Genomic DNA, 24,275 nt, shown 5'->3' on the forward strand with positions numbered 1-24,275 from the left:
AAATCATAACCCACATCACAAAGCTCTTTCTATGTGCAGCAGTAAGGACATTTGAGCAGAAATGTAAGTTCCCCTACAAATGTGTTCTGTTTACTATACCACTGTAATTTTGGCATCAGCAATCCTAACAATGAATGAATGAGTGTGAAAACCTATAATGTATCCTTGATCCCACTGGCAGTGCAGTATACCTGCTTTTGGTATTTAAAACCCAATTTTGTGTTTTTGCTAACTATACAGAAAAAATGTATTTCATGCAATCAATCAACAATGATAGCAGCTTAAGATTTGGCTGGTTTGGCCGAATAAATATGTGGCTTTCAGCCCCATCACAACTAGCTGCTGCTTCTCAGTTTGGTGTAGTGGTAAAGAGCACCAGACTAATCTGGAGATCCGGGTTTGATTCCCCACTCCTCCACCTGAAGCCAGCTGGGGGACTTTGGGTCAGTCACAGTTCTCTCAAAGCTGTTCTCTCAGGGCTCTCTCAGCCCCAACTGCCTCACAGGGTGTCTGTTGTGAGGGGAGGAAGGGAAGGAGATTGTAAACTGTTCTGAGACTCTGAGTGAAGGGTGGGCTACAAATCCAACTTTTCTCCCCCTCCTCATTGCATTGTCACATAGTAGGCCCCAGTTGACCAAAGTACTAGATGCTGCAAATCTGTGTCACCATTGCTCTTATTCTGTGCTCTGTGCCACTGCAGCTCTTGTCTCTGTAAGTTCTGCTCCAGTCTTGTTTTTAATTGGCTTCAGTTTAAGACAACATTCAGCCATACTTCAGAAAAAGTCCTATTATGCAGGGATTACACATGTCAGACAGATTTCTATATTGATTCCCATAAGATTCTTATTTAAAGGATTTCACCATCACTGCAAAACAATGAAAGGCATAGTACACAAGAAATCCAACCCAAGAACAAATAGAATAATTTTTGAAAATGCTTTCCTGGAAATGAGATAGGTTCCAATTCATAGTTAGCCAGTAGTTCATCTGGTTACTACCACAATCAACAATAATTATGATACAATGGCCCCTGCCACACGCAGGGGAAAAGGCGCTTGAAGGTGCGGCTTTTAAAAGCCGCGCCAATGTTGACACGGCGCGGCGGGATCCCATGGATCCCCCGGCCGCGCCGCCTTTTCTCCCCGGCGCGATCAAACGCCGGGGAGAAAACACGCCCTACCCGGGGGCCGGCCGAACTGCGCATGTCCGAGCATGCGCAGTTCGGCTCCGGCCCAGGGTTGTGCCGTCGCAAAAGACGCGGCGCGATCAAACGCCAGCTTGCCGCGCCGCGTCCTCTTGAACCACCCAAGGTAGGTGGTTCATTTTGCGGCGGTTTTTCCCGGGTTTGGGCCAGTTCGGGTGCGGAAGCAGGACGCTTCCCAGATGTGGTGGTGTGATCGCGCCGGTTTGATCCGGCCCCGAACTGGACCTCTCCCGGACCAAATCGCCGTGTGTGAACGGGACCAATATATAATAGTGCTGCTTAAGGCAGCTAGGAAAACTTACTCTCCAGCATTAACATGGACAAATTCATGAGTATATAGGCAGTATTTTCATATATGTATATGAATTAGAACTACAAGTCCCAATTTCGGAGTCCCAAGAAGCTGTGGGGCCTTAACAGAGTAAGTAATCAGCCATGTTAAAGAGGAAGCAGCTTTGGAATTGAAAGGGGTTGAGGGGAAAGGGAACAAAAAAATCCTGAATGCATCTCCAGCAGAGTAGCTGGAGGTCAGTTCAGTGTTGTATTTATTCCTGGTGTATCCTATATATGTAAAACCCTAACATATTGGCACTTTCCAGCTCTCCCACTGGCTGTGCTGTGTGCTCCATCAGCCATTGGCCCATCATCTGCCACTCAAGCGTACTCATGTGCCACTGGCTGGGTGCTGGGTCCACTCCTCCCTGTTAGAATAGACTGCCAAAACAGCTGTCTCTCCTGACAAAGATACTTTTCCTGCTTGGCTCCTCTGCTGCTGGCTGGCTACTGAGGTGGGCCACTGGCCATCAAATCATTCTCTTCTCCTTCTGCTGTGGGGCTCACTTTCCCCTCAGTGGTTGTTGCTAGACAACCAAGCTTTATTCTGTCAGTAAAAAGGAAGGGACAAAAGGCCCTTTCCAGCCCTACTTTGACCTTTGTGTTGAACTCATTGGGGCCAGTCCTGACTAGGGTTGAGAGCACCAGATTGAGAAATTCCTGGAGTTTTTGTGGTGGAGTCTACGGAAGACAGAGTTTGGGCAGGGGAGAGGCCTCAGCTGAATAGAATGCCATAGAATCCACCCTCCAAAGCAGTTATTTTCTCCAGAGGGAGAGAGATTTGTTATCTGGAGTTCAGTTTTGATACCCGATGATCTTCAGGCTCCACCTGGAAACTGGCTACCCTAGGCCTAGCAGCACCCTCTTGGGTGACTTGATGACACCTGACTGGCATGACTTAACTAGGCATGGCTACTTGTTCCTGTTCACCAGCAGTAGCGCCCTTAGGATAACCAGTGTCGCTTAGCATTTAGCACTTCAGAGCAGGGTCTGCCAGACTCAGGTTCTTACTGTGGAAGCTGAGTAGGTGATTTTGGACCACTCACAGACTTTCAGCCTAACCTAACTCACAGGGTTGTTGTGCAAATCAAAAGGGGGAGAGGAGAATGATGTGAGCTGCTTTGGTCCCCACGGCAGAGAAAGACTGTACTTTTCCTAGGTAGGGGCTACAGAGAGGGGGGAGGAGATGGAAAGCTGAAGTCAGAGTGGCAGATAAGGATAGCTTGATGGTTGGATAGGAAGGAGATTGGGATGTCAACTCCAGGTTGGGAAATTCCTGGAGATTTGAGGGGTAGAGCTTGGAGAGGGGGAGGTTTGAGGAGGGATGGCAACTCAGACAGGTACAATGCCATAGACTCCACCCTCAAAACCATCCATTTCCTATTGGAGAACCACTGTTGCCAATCTCCAGGTGAGGGCTGGAGATCAATCAGAATTACCAGTACTTTTCAGATGGTAGAGATCAGTTCCCCTGGAGAAAATGGTGGACTCTGTCATAAAATCATAGAATGTTAGAGTTGGAAAGGACTTTGGAGGTCATCTAGTCCAACCCCCTTCACTCTGCAGGAGCATAGTCAAAAGATAGCCTTACAACATACCTGAAAGATGGTCGTCCAGCCTCCGCTTATAAACGTCCAGTGAAGGAGCATCCACCATTTCCCGAGGCAGTCTGTTCCACTGCTCAACCACTCTTACAGTTAGGAATTTTCTCCTGATATTTAGCCGGTAACGACTCCCTTGTAATTTCCACCCATTAGATCTAGTCTTGCAAACCGGAGGAAGAGAGAATAGATCTGTTCCATCTTCTTCATCACAGCCCTTCAGATATTTGAAGACTGCAATCATGTCCCCTCTAAGCCTTCTCTTTCCCAGGCTAAACATACCCAACTCTTTCAGCCTTTTCTCATCAGACTTGGATTCCAACCCGCTCACCATCCTGGTTGCCCTCTTCTGGACACACTCAAGCTTGTCGACATCCTTCCTAAAATGTGGTGCCCAAAACTGGACACGGTACTCCAGGTGAGGCCTGACCATAGCAGAACAGAGCGGTACTACCACCTCCCGTGATCTGGACACAATGCTTCTGTTAATGCATCCTAAGATTGCATTAGCTTTCTTCACAGTCACATCACACTGCAGGCTCATGGTTAGCTTGTGATCAACCAGAACACCTAGATCCCTTTCACATGTGCTGCTGTCAAGCCAAGTCCCTCCCATTCTATATCTGTGCCTTTGATTTTTTTTGTACCTAAGTGTAGGACTTTGCACTTATCTCTACTGAAATTCATTTTATTTGTCTCAGCCCACTGTTCCAGCCTATATAGATCATTTTGAATGTGTCATTATACCCTGCTGAGGTTGCCACAGCAAACTGATGCTGAGTGCCCAAGGAGGGGTGTGTGTGTGTGTGTGTGTGATTTAACACACAGATTTAACCAAATTGACATTTATCTCATTAAAGAATTTTGAGAATTGTAGTTTGATTGGAGAGAAATTCTTCATACTTAGTAACTTACCAGATGTGAAAAAGATTGTTTTTAAGTAAGCAAAAAAAATCCTGTCTTCATGAAGACTGAAAATGCTAGATTTAACCAAATTGACATTTATCTCATTAAAGAATTTTGAGAATTGTAGTTTGATTGGAGAGAAATTCTTCATACTTAGTAACTTACCAGATGTGAAAAAGATTGTTTTTAAGTAAGCAAAAAAAATCCTGTCTTCATGAAGACTGAAAATGCTTTAGAATGCAGTTGTCAATCAGTTAAAGCGGAAAGGGGGTGAGACAGAAGAAATTCAAGCCCCTGAAAGCTCAGAGAGCATTGTAAGGGGATACTGGGAGGGGGCAGATAATTCATGTGCGTGTGTGTGTGTGTGTGTGCATGTGTGCATGCGTTCAGGGCCTTGAATTTCTTCTGTCTCACCCCCTTTTCCCTTTAACTGATTGACAATTGCCTTCTGTAGCATTTTCAGTCTTCATGAAGACAGGATTTTTATTTTTAATTTTTGCTTAATGTTAAAAAAATATTTTTCACATCTGGTAAATTCTTGAGTATGAAGAATTTATCTCTAACCAAAGTACAATTCCCAAAGTTCCTTAATGAGATAACTGTCAATTTGGTTTAACCAATCAAAGTCTGTAAGAGAAATACCCAGAAAGGCACTAGCTTGATCTACGAATCCAAAGTTTTTTAAAATTTTCTGTGCCCCCATTTGTAGATGTAAGCTGGGTGGTAACCAGAGAAAGGGTATTTTGAATGGTGGCACCTCACCAAGATAAATCTCACCTGGTGCCTGTTTTAGTCACCCGGCCAAAACCAAATTACCCAGATTTTAACTCAGGCTCATTAGAGCTTGGAAACAAAGCAAGGTCAGCCACAGTTATTATTTGGATGTGAGACCACCAAGGAAGACTCTGATTGACATGGGAAGAAAAGCAATGGAAATCACCTCTGCTTCTCTTTTGCCTGGAATGTCCTGTGGATGGGTGACAATAAGTAGGTTGTGGCTCAACTGCACCATCTTCTGCATCATTGTGGTAGGTGTTTTGTGTTCCCTAGTCTGAGGACTGTTTTACTGGGCTGAGTTGCCAGCTCCAAGTTGGAAAATTCCTGGTGATTTGAGGGCGGAGCCTAGAGGGGTGGAGTTTGTGATGGGGAGGGAGTGCAGTAGGGATATGACACCACTGAGTCAACCTCCAAAGCTCCTATTTTCTTCAGGGTAACTAATCTCTGTAGTCCGGAGATTATCTGTAATTCTGGAGACCTATGTCACACCTGGAGACTGCCAACTCTACCACTAAAACATTTTCCCCCACAGCCAGTATTATATCAAAATCAGTATCAGCTAGCAGAAAAGCTGGGGATGTAGAAGAAACACAAGAAGTTATAATTGGCTGGGACTTCCGGCGGTGAGGCGCTGCGCTCGGGCTCGTCTCTCGGGAGCTCCCGAGGATGCCCAACTCCCACGCGCTCTTTCGGATCCCCCCGAGGTTCGGGGGTTGCTCCGCTTGGCTGTCCTGGAGGGAGGCCAAGTGTAGGAGGCTTTGCCGGCCCCCCTTTTCCATGTCAAGGAGGGGGTGTGACCGGCCTGCCTCGAAGCGGGAGCGCTGGGCAGAACGGGAACATGGTCGCCATGTTCCCGTCTAGCAGCAGCCAGCCGTGTTTTTAGATATTTGTTTTTTGTTGTTTGTTGAAAGAGACTTTCCACGTCTTTCTGAAGGATATATACTCTACAACCTGGATGAAATCAAGGATATACTAACACCCCCTCTGTTGGATTTCCCTCATGGATAAAGAGAAGCGGCCGAGAAATGTTCTGGGAACCGAGATCGAGGACGATTGCTGGGGTAAGAAACAGCTTCTGTTGGATGTAATATCACCCCACTACGAACTTAAGTAGAACACCGAGAGGGCTATGGGAATTTGTTTTGTTTTGTTTACTGGTGATGAATGAGAGGAACAAAGTGGAGTAAAAAGCCCGAACAAAATGGAGGTAGCTGCCGTTAGTAATGAGATACAGGAGGCAATATTGGGCGAACTCAGATCTGAACGTTTCCAAGAAACTTTGCAAAAAGAATTAAAGAATGCACTTAATTCTGTATGGGATAATTTTTGGGGGAATGCTCAGGGCTCATTTGATAAAGAGGACATTAATACAGAGCAAACAACAGGGTTACAAGAGAGGACTGAATTGCAGCGAGCAGAGCAGGAGGAGAGAGAGCTGCATGTAATTTACTATCCACCTACGGAAGAGAAGATAGATGAAGTGGGCTTACTGATCAGGTTGGAAGAAGCGGAAGGAGAAAATGCGAAAATAGGAGGGGGAAATAAATCTCATCGGTTAAACCTCCTGTGCAGAGATAAAAAGAAGGGAAAAAAGGAGAAAAAAAGAGAAAAAAGGCTTAAAGAAAGCTAAAGACTTTAGCAGTAAACAACTGGATCGGGACATAAGACAACAACGACAAGATAAAGAGTACAAAGACCAGCGGCATATGAGTGAAAGCAGGGAAAATCAAATCAGAAAAGAAATAAAATATAATGGCATGGCAATGTATAACAACGATTTGTTGGCTTATGATGTAAATACATAGGGCTATTTTGAATATTAAGATCAGACAATCCTTTTTGAGTAGACATGCTTGTCTGCCTTGAAGATAAATATTGTAAAGTTGAACAATATGAGACTTTTGAATGGGAGAAGTGAGGATACGTATAGGCTGGGGGCAAATCCTGTTTATTAATTGTAATTTTGGGTTGACTGTTTGGCGATTAATTTATGTAGCAAGTCATGTAGAATGTTGGAAGATGGCCTTAAGCTGTAAGAACAAAATATAACAGGAGGGGTATACTCCATAAAAAGCTTTAAATAGCAATATATTTCTGTTCCGAATTTGCATGTCCATTTTTTATTTTGGTGATAAGAGCATATGACTACTTAATATGAGACTCCTAAAATTAGAGAGGGATGGAATAGAATAGGTTGGTGATACAAGTTAGTTAGTCACCTACAGTTTGGGCTCTTGATCTATGGGGGAATGGATTTGATCAATTATATTATGTGTATCAACTGTTTGTATTAATTGCCTAAGTAAATCAATGGTGGGATGATAAGAAATAATAAATGAAAATCTGATAGTAATAGGAAAATTCCAGCAGAAGGAAGGATTTGAATTAAGTAATTCAGGTTGAAATAAATGAATGAAATTTCAGCAATGGGAAATATTAATTGATATACCTGAGAATTAACTGATATATCTGAGAATGGAAAGAATGTAGAGATTATGTAACTAATTAATTAATCTGATTAATAAGACATGGAAAGGCATTAGATATAAGATGGGTGTAGGTTGGTGGAAGTTGTTTATGTGTGTATTTGTCTTATAAGTGTGAAAAACTCAATAAAATATTATAAAAAAAGAAGAAGTTATCATTGGCTGAATCCAGAGATCTCTCAAAGGGGCCACTAACACACAGTCAAAGAATATATGAGCTAATGTTTCAATTGCTCCATATCCACAAGGACACAATCTGTCTGAGTAAGCTACTTCTCAGAATCTACCCAGCAAAACAATGGACGGAAAGCATTTAACCTAGCCAAAAGAAAAGACCTCTGATGTTTAGGTACAGTCAATCAATAAAAATACGATGGAAGAGTAAAAGGAAGAACAATATAAAAAAAATAACATAGAGCTTACTCTATGAGACCTAGCAATGACTAACTGATGATCTAAGGTCTCCAGTGCTCTATGAAGAGATAACCTAGTGGCCTGATGGCCAATGGACATCAAGAAGGCAAGGACAGAGCCAAAATATGGAGTTTAGATTTGACATTAAATTTCCATTGAGAAACATAGTAATCAGAACATAAGAAAGGAAACTGGGGGCTTACATAATAAACAAAAAATTCAGGTAATAGTGGAAAGCCAACTTCCAAGCTTAGCATTCTACTGATCCAAGACCCAATTCCAATCAGAGAACCATAGAGGCTACCCAACAGAAAACTCCATAGATTTCATAGAATCATAGAATGTTAAGAGTTGGAAGGGACTTTGCAGGTCATCTAGTCCAACCCCCTACACTCTGCAGGAGCATAGCTGAAAGATAGCCCTACATATCTACAACATACCCGAAAGATGGTCGTCCAGCCTCCGCTTAAAAACGTCCAGCGAAGGAGCATCCACCACCTCCCGAGGCAGACTGTTCCGCTGCTCAACCACTCTTTTGTGAAGGAAAGCCTCAAAGTACTGTTTTATGTACTGTTATCAGCAGGTCGAGAACCTAGTGCCACGTGATGGCCATCTCTGGCCCCAGCTCTTGCCAACCTAGCAGTTCGAAAGCAAGAAATTGGAAGTAGATAAATAGATACCACTTTGGTGGGAAGGTAACAGTGTTCCATGCACCTCGGGGTTTAGTCAGGCCGGCCATATGACCACAGAAATATTTTCGGACCGCTCTGGCTCGTTTTGAAATAGAGATGAGTCTCTAGAGTCAGATTTGACTAGCTTTCAAGCAAGAGAAACCTTTACTTATACCCTGAATTGCTTTTATTCGCTGTTTTTATCAACACAAAGTTTTATTGAACTTGATTGTTGTGTTTATACGCTATTATTGGTATGATTTTTTTCACCTACTCTGGATTTGTTTTATTGTTGACAGCAGCCTTGAGCAGGTCTGAAAAGGCAGCATACATATTTTCTTAATAAATAATAAATACAATTTTGTTTTGCTGGGATTCTATTTTTTATTTCAGTATGTAGATATTTATATCCTTCTTTTCTCTCCAATGGGGACCCAAAGTGGCTTACAACATCATTATCTGCTCCTCCATTTTCCTCCGCTCTTCAACAACCACCCTGTAGTTTTAATAAACAGATTCCTTCAGTTGCTGTTGCTAGGCAACAACAGCATTCCAGACTTTGAGTTTCTGTGAATAAAAGGGAGGGGGCAAGGCTGTTTTGGTCTTTGAGGGGGGACTCATCAGCGCCAGTTGGATGAGTTACCAGCTCCAGGATGGGAAACTAGGAAGTCTAGGGATGGCAGGGTTGGGGGGAGGGACTTCAACTAGATATATGCTATTCAGTCCACCCTCCAAAGCAACTGATCTCCTGACAACAAAGAGCTATCCTCCTGGGGAAAATGGCTGCTTTGGAGGATTAACTTAGTAAATGGACAGAACCTACTACTTCTGCCCAATTTCATAGACACACTATGATGTACCCCTGTATCTACCCAACTGTCTGGCAGATTTTTCCCACCAAACCTTCAGTTCCCCTCAATAACTTCAACCATGACTTTTTTACAATTGGACTTTTCATGGTTTCAGTGGCATTAACACTGGACAAAATTAATATGTTTTTATTTTTTTTTACAGTCTACTTACTGCCAGACAACCAGCAACATTAACACAAGCCACCAAGCACTGATGACTTGAACCATCATTAACTATTTCTATTTCACACTTTTCTTGATGCCACAAAGCAACAAACCACTATTCTCAAAAAGAGTGGAGTGGGGAGGCAGGCAGCATGGAATCATGAACATACACAATACCATGTGGAGTTTGAAAATCACAGTGCTTGGTTACAGTGGGGCTGATTAAGACAGGGGGCAGCAAATGGTGGGCAACCCGTGGGCTGAGCCAGACCAAATTAATTCTAAGTTGTTCCCATCCTTGTCAAATGAGCACTAAGAACACTCAAGTACAGAATTCAGTTTCTTAACAGACTAGGAGTAAGGCCCATTGTGGGAAGAAATACAATAAGTTCTAGAAGAAAGTTCCAGGTGAGTGTCCCAGCTGTGGCTGATGGGACGGCAGAGGGAAGGGGAAAATAGAGGGAGGCAAGCCATGTTTATTTCCTTCTGCTTAGCTATAAGACAGGGCTGTCTCAAGTCATTTTGCTGCCCCAAGTGGGTAGTATGGGAGGACAGCCTCATGAGAACAGGTATGGTTCCCTCCACCCCTGACTTATGTTGATTTGGGGTTATGCAGTGGCAGCTAAGGTAGAAAAGCACCTCCTATGCCATGTCTTCTGGGTTTCAAGGGTCTGGAAAGCGGTTCCATAGCCAGTTACAGGGTTGCCAACTCTGGGTTGGGAAATACCTGTAGATTTGAGGGGTAGAGCCTGGGGAGGGCAGGCTTTGGGGTGCACATGGACTTCAGCAGGGTATAATGCCACAGAGTCCACTGCCCAAAACAGCCATTATAATAGCTGGGAAATTTTATGTAGGGGAAATGATGTGCTGTGGCTGGGGAACACGGTGATTTCTGGGAGCTCTCTAGGCCCCACAAGGAGATTAGCAACTCCAGTGACCATTTAAGGGAAGATTGGGATATGTATTTTGGCAACTTTTGACATCTTATTTCATGAACAAGGAATGACGAACAAGGAATGAGTGAAGCATTCAGATTTCACTTAAAGAACACATTACATAAAAGAGAAATAAAAGAACCACCCTTCCCATATTTTTAAATAAAGGGTTCTAGCTTTAAATAGTTAAAAAGTAAAAGTAAGACCTCCATGGATTATCATGGATCACTTGTTTATTTTTTTACATATCCCCATTCACAAGCCCTGCATCAGCTCAGTGTCTCTACTTTATCCAAAAATATCACAACATGTGCTCCTTCCCTCTCTCATCAAGCCAAATGAGGCAGGAGGAAAAACTCCACAGCTTATCATCAACCAACAGCAACTACCACCTCCCATTTCCGCCTCTTCATTACTAGACGGCACAGCAAAGGCTCAGGCCCTTCCAGAGCAGAGCAACACAGCACAGCAAAGGCCTAGCCAGGCCAGACCTGGCCAAGCCCTGACCTTTTAAAGCAAGACAGCATGTCACAACAAAGGCTACAGCCAGTCCAGGCCCTGCCTGAGCAGCAAAGCACAGTAAAGCAAAATCATGTCCACTGATTTAGCCTTCACTTTCCACTACTATACCTGGACACTGGGCAGCAGGTTCTGCTACTCTTCGGAGTCTCTGCTTCATCAACAGATCCCACAAGAACACATTGACCAAGCCCATTGGTCTTCACATATTTTAATACACCTCATGCTCTTTCTATAGTTTTGCATTGGACAGCCAGGCGCTGTGGTCCAGAAAAGAGCCTGTGTCTTTAAGAAGGATGGGGAGAAAAGCCCTCTTACATGAGTGTAGGGGAAAATTTGGTCGAAGCCCGGAAAGACAATCAAGTGAAATGACCAAGATTGATTAAGGAGGGAGCTGACAGCCTGCAAGCCCTATACTGCTAGTAAGTTCAGTTCAGTAAGGCTTTTGGTTCACTTTTATTGTTAAGGAGGCAAGTGACAAGGAGCTAAGTTTGGTGGGCACTGACCCTTTTGTTCTAATGGACCAGCTGCCCCTCCTTGGTTGGTGCAGTTTGAATTTATAAATATTTTCCTAATGGCAAGGCAGCTTATTGTTGAGAAATGGACTAATTTATGGTTTTATATCTGCTACACACGCAGTACATGGACTGTGCACACATCTGTATACCATAGGCCAAAGGAAGCTGTTTGCATCACCTACTGTGTGAGAATTCACATAGGGAACACTTGCCTGCATTTCATGTTAATGTAGCTTGCACACATTCAGCTCAAAGCCTTATGGGAAGGAGAAGCACATGTTAGCCATTGTGAGCAGAGGCAACAAGGAGAAATTCCCCCATTACTGAACAGACAAGAAGTCACGCAGAACACGGACCTGATCTGCATTTGAATTGCCATTTCCTGTTGAGAGATTCAACTATAAAACGCGAAGACCATGCTTTAGGTCCTGGGCTAGCCACATTCTACCACCAACGCAAAGACCATGCTTCAGGTCTTTCGGCTACCCACCTCTCCTCTCATCAACTCCTTTATACTTTGAATTCCTTTCTTGATATGCCACAATTCTTTCTGTCTATTACGGATCCCTTTGGACTGCAGCCAAAGAGATCCACACACACACACACACACACACACACACACACTTGACCGGCTGGTTCTGGAACAGTGTGATTTAGGTAAACTTCTGGACACTATTCTTTCCCTTTATTTTTCATTGCAACAGACAAGACTTCTAGAAACAGGCAAGTATGAACTGATTTTCCTTCCGACCTCCTAAAGTAAAAGAAACTGCTTTCTATTTCTGTAATTCTAAAGAAAACTTGAGTGTATGCTAGTGTGAGACTGATTATTTTGTGTGTATGTGATTTTGATACTGCTCAGTAAAAAGACTATTTGGTTTGGAAAAATACCCATCTCGTCTCCATCACTGGAACTCTGCGTTCAGACACGACCTCCGTAAACTTTGGCCAGAGCTCACATTAAATTTAGTTAGCCATCTGCTGTAAATAAAGCAGTTGGCGTAACATTGGGATAGTAGATGCATATCTTATATTCTTTTTTCTGCACCTCTCAGGGTTGTGTGCCCCAGGCAAGCGAGGCCTGAGGATTCATTTGCCTCACCCTTGTTACAGTTTTGAATGACACTAACCATAGATAGTTTAATTAGACCATAGTTTCATGGGATATCTTAACTGATTCATTATCTTCAAGATAATGCTAATCCTGAATTTCTTAACTCTTACTTAGTGCACTTGAGAGAATTTTATCTCCAAACACCAGCAGAACAGCATGTAAAGATGAAGGTATATGGAAACAGGAGTGTTTCTCTTTTATGTAGTGTGTTCTTTAAGTGAAATCTGAATGCTTCACTCATTCCATGCTCGTCATTCCTTGTTCATGAAATAAGATGTCAAAAGTTTGTTTTTGTTTTTTGCCAAACCACTGTAATGCTAATTATTGCATATCTTTTTCTAATGTGACCACTCATGCAAAAAATGGGGGGAAAACAAGGCCATAAACTGAAACAGGCTTCACCTAAATTCTATTCCAGAATATGTGTTCAGTGGTAGGGCAGAGACCTGGTATACAGGCAGTAATAATAATGAAGAAAGTATATCTGAGCACATGTAGAATGACTTTCACTCCCCACTCTTGCTTAATAAGGGAATGACAAATTTTTACTTATGAAAGTCCCTTATGCAGAAAAGGAAAAGAGGCAAGACAAAAAGAAGGATTTTCCCATTTCCTTTATTTCTTGGTTTCTCACCTATACTTTCTGGCTCCATAAAAACCACTGAAACTCTTTCATTTGAACAAGAGAGATTCACAGCATTTCTCCACAGAACCACACTGTAGTCCCTCAGAACTGAATTCCCTCAGAACTGAAGATTCTTCACCAGGTCTCCTGGATTTCATTCCATGGTGCTGAATCCAAGAACTATCTCTACTGTAGCTCCTTTGCTCAAGGCAAAATCAGAGACACCAGCTGCACCTTTCATGGAGCTTAGTCATGGGAGATCTGCGGCAGCCCAAACCATGGTGTATTTCTGGCTCAAAAGGAGTGTATTCTTGCTCTTGTAGGAGAGTTCTGTTTTTATTGTATTTTGTTTTTCTGTCAATATTGTTAGCTGCTTCTCCCCACCCCGAAAAAGAGCAGAGTATAAATAAATTAACAATAATACATCTTTACCACCAAAATCCATTGTGGTAGTTTTTCTTGGATTCAGGGAATTAATATCTCATGATATGTTCATATTCTGAATTTCTACCTTTCACTTCCGGTCCCAGTCATCACAGAGGCTTATGTAAAAATAAGTGACTGGCTGGACTAGAAGGGGATGATTCTTTCTTCAATATTTTCCTGCTGGAATAGATATCTACCGCTTCCATACTCACGTGTGTCCCATTTTCTCCACACATTTTACATCTCCTTTTTCTAATGTAAAGAACAATTGTTACAAAGAATACGGCTTCCATATCTCTTATGTCTCTTAAGGAAGGTTCAGATTTTCAGGCACTGCCTTTGCTGGCTTTGACCCACTTTCTCTTCTCAGTTATGAACTACTTCTGTAAGCCAGGTAGAGTGTGTGCATGTGCGTGTGTGCACCTGTGCACGCATGCACACACATTTGAAGCTTAAGGGCCATGCTTAAAGCAATTTTCAGTATCTCGAAGGTATAATCTAATAAACCAATGACTGGGGAAATTATCTGCTAGAATCTCAATTGACAATTTACTTGCAGCGTACTCCCATGCATGTATAAAGCAAACAACAGTAATATAAGAACTGGCTTTCAATTACAGTTGGAATGGTAGTGTCTGTCAGCTGTTTGTCCCCCAAGAGTTTTTCTGTGGTTTGGATTGTAACCCGAACCAGAGAAGGACCAAATTCTATCTATTCTACTTCCCTCTCTAGTGCCTGCTATAATAACAGAGCTGCAATACTCTAGGCACCCTGGGGAATGTATTTTTACCAAAGCATATCATTGTTTTGGCTATATGGCAGTACCATACATCTCAGTGCTCCTTCTGCCAAAAGCTTAAGGGCACGTGCTTCTCAGAACACCTGACATCCATACCAAGGGAACGCAGATGTCCTTGGGAAATGAAAGTCCTGAGGTCTCTGGTGCCGGAATGTTGTAGCTATAGCTCAATAACTTTACATCTATTGAGTTGCAACACAAATCAACTATTCTAATACCTTTTATTCCTCTGCTGTTACACTCAGAGAACTGTGTAACACTTGCAACAGTACAAATAATGAGTGAAATTCTATTATATGAGTGAAATTCTATTATATGTATTATGCTTCTGGAAATACATTGTTTGCTGTGGTCAAACACTGTTGAGTCTGTTCAGTGGAGGATCCCTACTGACTTATTTATGTGTGTGTGTGTGAGAGAGAGAGAAGAAAGCAAGAGAGGGACAGCAGAAAACTCTTGATGCTGTGTTGAGTGAAATATTGTGGTTTAAAATTATCTACTCTAAATCCAGTACTTGAGTATTGCAACTACTATAATTCAACCACCATAGCTGATCCTAACAAGTCAGCATATATCATCTAAACCATTGTGATATAATACTGCAGTGTTGGTCAGAAATCACTGGATGGTTTTGCAAGGGGGAGACTGAAGTGTTCATGTTCTCATATTCTACTTAGTAAATAAACCCAGGGATTCAGATATGACAGCTGAATTGATTGTTTTCAGGTTCCCTGAAGACCATTTCTCACAATACCTATTACTTCATATGAACTGTCCTAATGACTGCACAAGTACAATTCCACACAATCTATATCCTGAGTTATTGTAGATACAACCTGCTTCAGCTCTCACAAATTTAAGAACCAGAAAAAATGTTATAATTATGGAAATGACTGCCAGTTATACTGTTTATGCAAGGTTACAACCATGAAAATTTAAAAGTGATCACTTAGATATAATAAGGGTTTGAATCTCTTGGCTCTGCATTTTGCATGTACATCAGTGTATGGCCCTTAGCTAGGTTTTGAATTTTTCTTTGGGCTGTTTTTTGTTTGGGGGTGGGGAAGAGCCACCCTGAAAGCCTGGCACAGAGCAGCATTAATATGTTGGTAATTAATAATAAAAGCATGATTCATGGTACAATTTGTCATTAATTAATTTGAAGAGGTGTTTTTGTTTCATGTAGGCCTCCCATTGCATTTAATGAAAGAGTCCTACCAACTGCACAAAGACTCCAGCCAAAAAAGTAACAACACAGTTAATATTGTCTTAACATCTTCTCCAGCTTTATAAACTGGCCCACTAAACTAATGTATATGGATGAAAGTCCATGTAATCTGAAGGAGAAAAAGTTGAAATGTCATTGTAATATTCACCTCTAAAGCTGTTTTTAAAAGTTAGCAAAGAAAATAATTTCATACTTGATTGAGAAAGAAGGGTGGAATGGTACTGAATGCTAGCAAAATGATTTAATTTTTCAAATATAACTTTCTTCTTTCTTATGTGAACTTTCTTTACCTCTTTTGTCCACATGGTAAACACTTCCTTCGTTTCAAAGAAAGGGTACAGCATTCTTATTTCTATCCAAAGAAGAGCTTTTGATTTGGCACAGTAACATTTTTCGTAATCACCTTTCAGCATCAGCCTAGTTCCCTTTCCAGGAAACAGGAAGATGACTATTTACTTGTCCTTGGCTGTTATTTTAGATGATTGTAATAAAGACTAATACAAGCTGATTATCATGATTGTCTTTTTTCCAATTAGTTGTTCATTGCAAAATCAACTAGAAAATAGGCTTTCTTTTACCTTGGGGAAAGATGCCTATATAAAATTCATATATTTAATATCCTGATGTTAGCAAGAGATAAGATCTAAAGGTGTGCCTTCCACTCAGGAAAAAATCTTTAGAAGGCTGAAGGATGCCTTTGACCCTATGCAAAAGTCATCATTTTGTAGTTAAATTTTTTTTTTGGGGGGGTATCATTAAAAATTGCCCACTGGTGAATTCTTAAACAACTGTCCAGAGAACGAATTTTGAATGGGGAGACGGCAATGTTATCAGGGAAGTTTTGTATTGATAACTATGTAGGAAACTTGGTAGTTAATGGACTTCTGTTTATTCATATCACATTGGGCACAAAAGTAAAACCCAAACCTGCTGTACAACTTCACCTTTCTACAGAAACCATGTTCCTGTTCCCTCACCAACCCCCCCACCCAAAAAAACCCCAAGGAAAATGTGAAATCTCAAAGAATTGTTTGACATAAGTGAAGAGAAGATGTTAACAATATATTTCTAAGCAGAGGTCAGTGAGCTTAGAAGGGTACAGCTCTGTTTAAGATTGCACTGCAGGAGGTCTTATATTTGCAATCTTACCATCCTTCATAAATGGTTTAAACCTTGTATGTTCTGGACTTGAATTCCATACAGTTAAATGTGGGTTAATTATCTAAAAACAACAATGCTGTTCTATAACAGTAGCCTACCAGTAATGTAATAAGAACCGTAGTATTTGATGCTTACTGCTTACAATTTTCGTTAATTTTCAGATAATATTCTCCAACCCCCAAATCTTTAAATACATGTTTTCTTATGAAGTTTAGAATAAAACTGCCTGAACAATAGAATTTGTTGGTTTTTTGATAAAACTTATGACTGCGATAACATTGATCAGCACTTAGGTCTGTTAATGCTTTGCTCTTGTCATTTTAAGCAGCTGGTTCAAAGGAACCTTGTAACTATTTGCTTTGAACAAAATACATTATCTTTTTTTGCCAGTTAAACAATGCAACACTTCCTAAAGAAATAAGCTTCAATCATGCTTCATAAACTCTGCTGTAACTTTATTGCTAACATAAAACCTGAACCTTGGGGGTTTATATATCTAAAGCAAATGACCCCAGTGATTACTGCCTACTTTATTTGTGCTTCCCATGTGCTCCCACTCCTTTCAAATATCAAGAGAGTGAGAAAGGCATCCAAAGACACTAAAGGTGCATACAGAAAGCCTGTCCCTGTGGTGGTGGTTAGCAGCATTACCAAAACCTCCTTACATTTTTCTTCACATTTTCTCTAAAGTTGCTCTTTTGTAATTCCCTTTCTCAGACATGCTTTGTCTCCATATTTGGATTCAAATTAATGAATATTTCTCCTCTTTCTTGCCATTTAATTTAGCCAAGAAAGGCTGTAGGAGAGATACAGCAATTCCTGATGCTCCCTCCCTGCCCTCTTTTAATTACACCATTGTTTGGGAAGCTTGTACCTATAGATAACCTGACACTGCCACCAAAACCATTTGAAAATTAGAAGACAAAAAATCAATTTGCATGTGTGGTGGAGATCGTGCTGAATAGAAGATGCCCAAACATATAGCATGTTGCATTTAAACCTAGAAGGACAAGGTTTAAGTCCTTTTGAAATGACTTGAGTCTTTTGTCTGAGGAGATGGGGGGAATAGAAATGTGTAAATAAAAAGATCAATCAATAAACAGAAATGGGTTGCTATGTGAATACAGAACATATTCTGCACACTGGCTTATATGAATTAATAACATATAGCTTCTCTTGGGAGTTGTTAATTCATGATAAATTTCATTTTCAGTATTCTTTGGCCCAGAGGACCAGTCTAGAAGGCATAAAATGCAGCAGAAGCTAACCAGATCCATTCCTGGATGTCAGACCTATTAGACTCATATGTAAGCTTCTCTGAACTCTCCAGAGAATAGCAAGGCATCAGGGCGATAAATAAATAAATAAATGATGTGGTGCTTGCAGTGATGCAGTTTATAGGATACCGCAATATTCCCTGGACATCAATAGAACAATAATGCACTATTGCATAGATTTAATTCTTAATGGTTATGAACACTTTCCACACAAGCTAGCTTATTAAGCAGATGTGAACTAATGGCTACCCTGATATTATGCTCCTTTGCTTAGCTATGCCTGTAGCTCTGATGAAAATCCTCATGGCTGTTGCTGAATTACTAATTGCAGTTGCTCCAGAGCCCGCCCCAGAGATGGCAAAAGCACACAGCTGCATTTCAGCGTAAGACAATAGTATCCAGTGACTTGTGTTCCAAAGACTTGAGATAAATAATTCCATAGTGTTCCAATTGTGAAGGCCTCTTATCACTGGCTTATAAATGTGCAACAGTGCACAAATTGGTGTTTTTTTTTAAGTGCATATTTTATTTTAAACAGTCCATATGCATAAAATTCATAACATTTTTGGAGGAGAAGGAAATAATGCACAGGAAAGGCTCATGCACCTAATTTGCATCTTCTTGTGTGGGCTTAGTTCCTCTAGTGGGTGGAGGTGGGGGGTTGGAGATGAGAACAGAGAATAGAAGGAATCACATCCAAAATGTCAAGCTGTGCTTGAAGAATGATAGAAGACAGGCTCACTCTTTTTCTAGCTATGTAAAAGCCTTGCCTTGATACAGTGCAAAATTAACAAACTTAGCTATTCAATGGAACTCTATCGCCCCCTGCTGGACAGAATAACACAGTAAAAAGAGCAGCCCGAAAAATTATGATTTTTTCTTATTATTTTTAATTGTGTGTGCATGTCTGTGAGAGAGAGAGAGAGAGAGAGAGAGAGAGAGAGAGAGAGAGAGAGGCGGTCTTCTCTGCAACATCTCTTTTGCTTCTTCTTCTTTTTTTAAATGAAGTGGAACATAATGACTTACAATGAAAACTAAACTCTCCCACTGAAAAAGAAAAGCAAGAACCTCTACCAATTTAATTCAGTCTTTACTTCATGCCAAAAACTTGTCTGAACAGTTTGAAATGTTGCAATTAATTTGCACAAAGAGGTATTGTACCACATCCACACAGTGCAGAGCTACCTCTCCCTTCCAAAAAGTCCGGGAATCCTGAAGTAACCAGCAAAGAGCACATAAAAGCCAAGCCCAGTTTGTGTTTTGACAGAAGAGCTACTTGAATATATATTTGAGTACACATGCATTACACACGTGAACACCAGAGGCATACAGGTGCACCCTTTGCCTTTTATCACTTCTTGCTCTACGACTGCCGTTCACTTTCTGAATGTATACCTGCTAAGAACCACCTTGCATTAAACCTGCTATGTGCATACCTATAGATATACAAAACAGAACCGAATGTCTGCTTAGGGCAATTTGGGAAGCAAACAGAAGAAAGCTCACTGCACAGAAACACAGACAGAGGAGGAGAAATTTTCCGTCTTGGCAGGGATGAAACCCCCCAAGAATTTCTCGCCGATGTGGTCTGTTCCATCCATTATCCCACAGACACCTTTATTTTAAGGAATGCCAAGTATAATTAATACATTTTAAAACGCTTTACATTTCACCCCTTTCCCTTCACTGCATATGAAAAAAGAAATCAGATGCCAAGGAACAAGGAGAACCATTGTTCCGTATAACAGGACAGAAAGAGATAAGCTCCAAGAGAACTGCAGTTAGCATCCTTCTGGCTGTTCTTCATCCTTTTTAAATAAATAAATAACGTCCGGGCTGCTTTCCCGCTGACAGACAGATTTCACAGGGAGCCCCAACGCAAAGGCTTCTGCATAGAGACTTGGGATGTGATCCCCCCTCCTTAAAGATACATATATATATCTATATATTCCGTTCATTTGCATTCTGATTATTAGCAGCAGAAACACTGGGAAGAGGCACGCGACAGACACAATCAAGCCGGGCTCCTACCTTGCCCGCTACTGAGGAACAATCCGAGCAGGTAGAGAGTCGACAGGTTCATTTTCAGCAGCTCGCGCCGGTGGACAGTTCCCAAGTTCGAGGTGCTGAGCCCAGGGAAAGCCCGCTCCAGCCGCTACTTTGCCGCCGCCCCAGCCGCTGTTGCTGCTCCGCTGGCCTCTCAGGTCGGCCCCCTCCAAGCACACGCGCACGCTCAACCCCAACCCCGACAGCCCGAGCAGCGCCGCTCGCCAAGTGACTGCAAGCGCCTCTTCGCGCTTGGCTATATCAAGGAGGCAGCAGCAGCAGCAACAGTTGCTGTCAAGAACATTCTACCACCGTTTCCTGACAGATTGCCACGGAAGGACTCCGCCTCCACTCTACTTTCCAGCCTCTACTCTAGTGCAAAAGTGAAGGAAGGGGGGTCTGCAGCTCCCTAGCTTGGTGTGAGGCTGCGGGAAAGCGAACAGCTCTCCAGAGGGAGCAAAATGCAAGTGCAGAGGAGGCAAAGAGAGGGAAGTTTGCAGGAGCTGCGAGTGGCTGCCTTGCCGGGGAAATCGCCTACAGATGCTGAGGGGATGCGTGCAGCTGCCAGGGACTCGCATGCACATGCAGTGCGACAGGTTGTAGACAGGGGAGACGGATAGTGAAGAAACTCTATGCACAGGCTGGATTGCACCAGGAGATATGCTAACAGCATACAATTATTATTATTATTTTTTAAAAAAAAATGCCTGCAGACACTGCAAAGGTCTTCAGGAAGGTACCCGAATGCCGATTCTTTGCAAGTGCCAAGTGTGGGATGAGTGGTTTGTAGAACTGCACACATATATTCTGGATGGGGGCAAAATGAATACCAGAAAACAAAATGGCCAGGGAGGGGAGTATGGATATTTGGAATGACACATGAGATCAAGATGCCTGGAAATGAATGACACCAGGATGATCGGTCCTAAGAGAAGGGTGGAGTTGAAAGGAAAACATCTAACAGAGAACAGTAGGGATAGGCTGGAAGGTTGTGAAAGGTAGCTCCAGCCAGGGACTCTCCTTTGGGTCAATATTCAAGGCTGCATTTCCCCCACAAGCACATTTACAACATAAAGAGAATTTATTTTAAAATTGTTAAATCTGTTTTAACTATGTCAACAAGTTATGAACAATCAACGCAATAAATTGGGCATGTGGCAGCAAAAATATGTAGGCTAGGCTTCCAAAGGCCTGGGGGAACAGAAATATTTTTTTCCCTGCCTTTGAAGGGAAACAAAAGATGGTGCTGCTAAGTGAGGTTTCTAGCTTAGTGCACTCCACATCACTATGACTCCCTGGAAGAGTCAATGGATTCTAGGAGAGTACAAGCTAATGTTCACCTAAAATATTTTTAGAGGGGTGTCCTTGGCTGGTTTCAGTCTTTCTAGGAGACTATGTAGGAGCTTTACCTTTAATCAGTAGCAGAAGCACGTGACAAGCAGTGTAACTTTTAAGAAGAACGTATATGATCCAATTGGCTTCCACCTGTCAGGAAGTTTCTGGACCAGTTGATGTCATCAAACTATCTTGGGGGGGGGGGAGAAAAACACCACACATAATTCATTAAAATAGTGTGATCTGGGAATCATAAAAGCACATGGGATGGTGAGAAGATAATTTGTCACAACATGAAATGACAACATGAGGAGCTGTGAAAGTGAAATGACAAGCGGGAGAAGAACTTCTTAATAGTCAAATATGAAAATATGGGCCTAGGAAAGGTGCATAAAGTGAAGTAGCTTTGCCAACTGCCTGGAGGGGAGGGAAAGCCCCATCCCTTTAGTGGAGCCTTAACAGGATGCTATTTCAGCTTCCCACATACACACATTAAGCCTCTATTAAAGAGACAGGAATTTTGGCACAGCATACAGAAGGATGTTCATTCTAATTGAGTAAGGAATGTGTGCATGCAGCACAAGCTCCTATGTATGGATACTGATGCAAATTAACATACGAGGGGAAAGTTAGCTGTGGATGTGGGAAGAACATGAATGGATTTTTAAAGTCTTTTTTATGAATGTTAAAAGCAGGGGAGAGAGGGTTAGCACTCCCTGTGACCAGTGTTCCCTCTAAGCTGAGTTAGTGTGAGCTAGCTCACAGATTTTTAGCCTCCAGCTCACACATTTTTGTCTTAGCTCAGGAAGGATGGTTCCAGAGCAAACTAATTTATACAGTAGCCAAATCAGTAGCTCACAAAGTAGAATTTTTGCTCACAAGACTCTACAGCTTAGAGGGAGCATAGCCTGTGACACTATTTTGTTGATGCAAATGTGTCCAGAACAGCTATTTGATCTACAGCAGTGTGCATTGTAAATGATCTGAATGAGCACATGTGCACATAAAGATATTGTATAGGTACGTTAATGTTTTTCTTTATGGAAAAACTTCCTCCCCCCCCCCCTTATCAGGTCACAGCTGACTTATGGCAACCCTCATGGGGTTTTTAAGGCAGGAGATATTCAGAAGTGTTTTGCCATTGCCTGCCTCTATGTAGCTACTCTAGGATTCCTTGGTGGTCTCCCATCCAAATACTAACCAGGGCCAACCCTGCTTGGCTTCCAAGATCTTACAACATTTCCTTACTTGTATATTTTCCCTTATGGGCTAAATAGTCACTTGTGAAAATGACACATGGCTTATCTGCACCACAGCCCTGATCTGTTTTGTATTCCATGATGCTGAACCAGACCATTGGTCTATCAAGGTCAGTGCTAGTAGTGACTTCTCCAATATCATGACAGAGATTTTTTTCACATCACATACTACCTGATTCTTTTTAACTGGAGTTGCCAAGAATCTGCAGATGCTGTGCCACTCAGTTTGGGGTAGTGGTTAGGAGCATAGGCTCTAATCAGAGAGAACTGGGTTTGATCCCCCACTCCTCCACATGAACCCTGCTGGCATAACAAGTTCTTTCAGATCTGTTATCTCATCTACAGTTCTCAAAAAGAGCTCTTTCAGCCCCACCTACCTCACAGGGTGTCTGTTGTGGGGAGGGAAAGGGAAAGGAGACAGTAAGCCACTCTGAGGGTGCATTCAGATGGGGCATTTCAGCCGGCAACGCGCTCATACTCACCTCCTGTCTGCAGAGCCCATCACTGTATGCCCGTTCACACACAGTGGGCATCGGCGGTTGTTTTTTTTTTCTAAACTCAGTTTGCACATGTGCATAGGCAGCCATCCACAGAATGGCGATCTTCGCACATGCGCAAAACACCCCGTCCCGAAAAGCATGCCCTGAAGAGAGGACTTACCTTTAAAGTTTAAAGACCAAACTGGCCTCCCTGAGGTTCTGGATTCCTCTAAAACCTTAAACTAAGGACTAAGTCGGGGCAAAACTTCGCCCAAGCCCATATTGCCGACCTAACAAAAAAAAATGGCGGGCGAAAAGCAGAAGCCTTGGGCTTCCGAACGGAAGTGGCTCTACAACAGTGGAGAGCAATCAAACGGCGGGTAAAGCGGTTACAACCCGTGCACTTAGGATACCACCAGTTATGGAACTGGTGGTAGAAGAGAAGCTAAATGCATTTTTTGCCTCCATCTTCACTGTGGAAGAGGAAAAGTGCTTGCCCACTCCAGAACCACTGATTTCGGGAGGGGTGTTGAAAGACCTGAGCCAGATTGAGGTGACGAGAGAGGAGGTCCTAAAACTGATAGACAACTTAAAAACTGAAAAATCACCAGGCCCAGATGGCATACATCCGAGAGTTCTGAAAGAACTCAAATGTGAACTTGTAGATCTCCTGACAAAGATATGTAATCTTTCCTTAAAATCTGCCTCCATTCCTGAGGATTGGAAGGTAGCAAATGTCACTCCCATCTTTAAAAAGGGTTCCAGAGGAGATCCGGGAAATTACAGGCCAATCAGTCTGACGTCGATACCGGGTAAATTGGTGGAAACCATTATTAAGGAAAGAATTAGTAGGCACATAGATGAACAAAACCTATTGAGGCAGACTCAGCACGGTTTCTGTAAGGGAAGATCTTGTCTCACTAACCTATTAGTGTTCTTTGAGGGGGTGAACAAACATGTGGACAAGGGGGATCCAATAGATATTATTTACCTTGACTTCCAGAAAGCTTTTGATAAAGTTCCTCATCAAAGGCTCCTAAGTAAGCTCAAAAATCATGGGATAGAAGGACAAGTCCTTTTATGGATCAAAAACTGGCTAGTTCATAGAAAACAGAGAGTGAGTGTAGGTGGGCAATTTTCTCAGTG

At 42.2% G+C, this 24,275-nt stretch overlaps 1 protein-coding gene across 1 annotated transcript in view; it reads right to left on the reverse strand.

Annotated features, from left to right (window-relative positions):
• NCAM2 (neural cell adhesion molecule 2) overlaps positions 1-23,152 on the reverse strand; it is a 454,404-nt gene extending 431,252 nt beyond the window's left edge. Inside the window, 4 exon segments of the mRNA XM_015422532.1 lie at positions 20,042-20,167; positions 20,255-20,285; positions 20,287-20,347; positions 23,133-23,152. Of these exon segments, the coding sequence (XP_015278018.1) occupies positions 20,042-20,167; positions 20,255-20,285; positions 20,287-20,347; positions 23,133-23,152 (238 nt within the window).
• Positions 23,153-24,275: the final 1,123 nt, after the last annotated feature.

The sequence above is a fragment of the Gekko japonicus genome, unplaced genomic scaffold (genome assembly GCF_001447785.1).
Source record: "Gekko japonicus isolate JY-2015 unplaced genomic scaffold, Gekko_japonicus_V1.1 scaffold1351, whole genome shotgun sequence".
NCBI classification, from domain to species: domain Eukaryota; kingdom Metazoa; phylum Chordata; class Lepidosauria; order Squamata; family Gekkonidae; genus Gekko; species Gekko japonicus.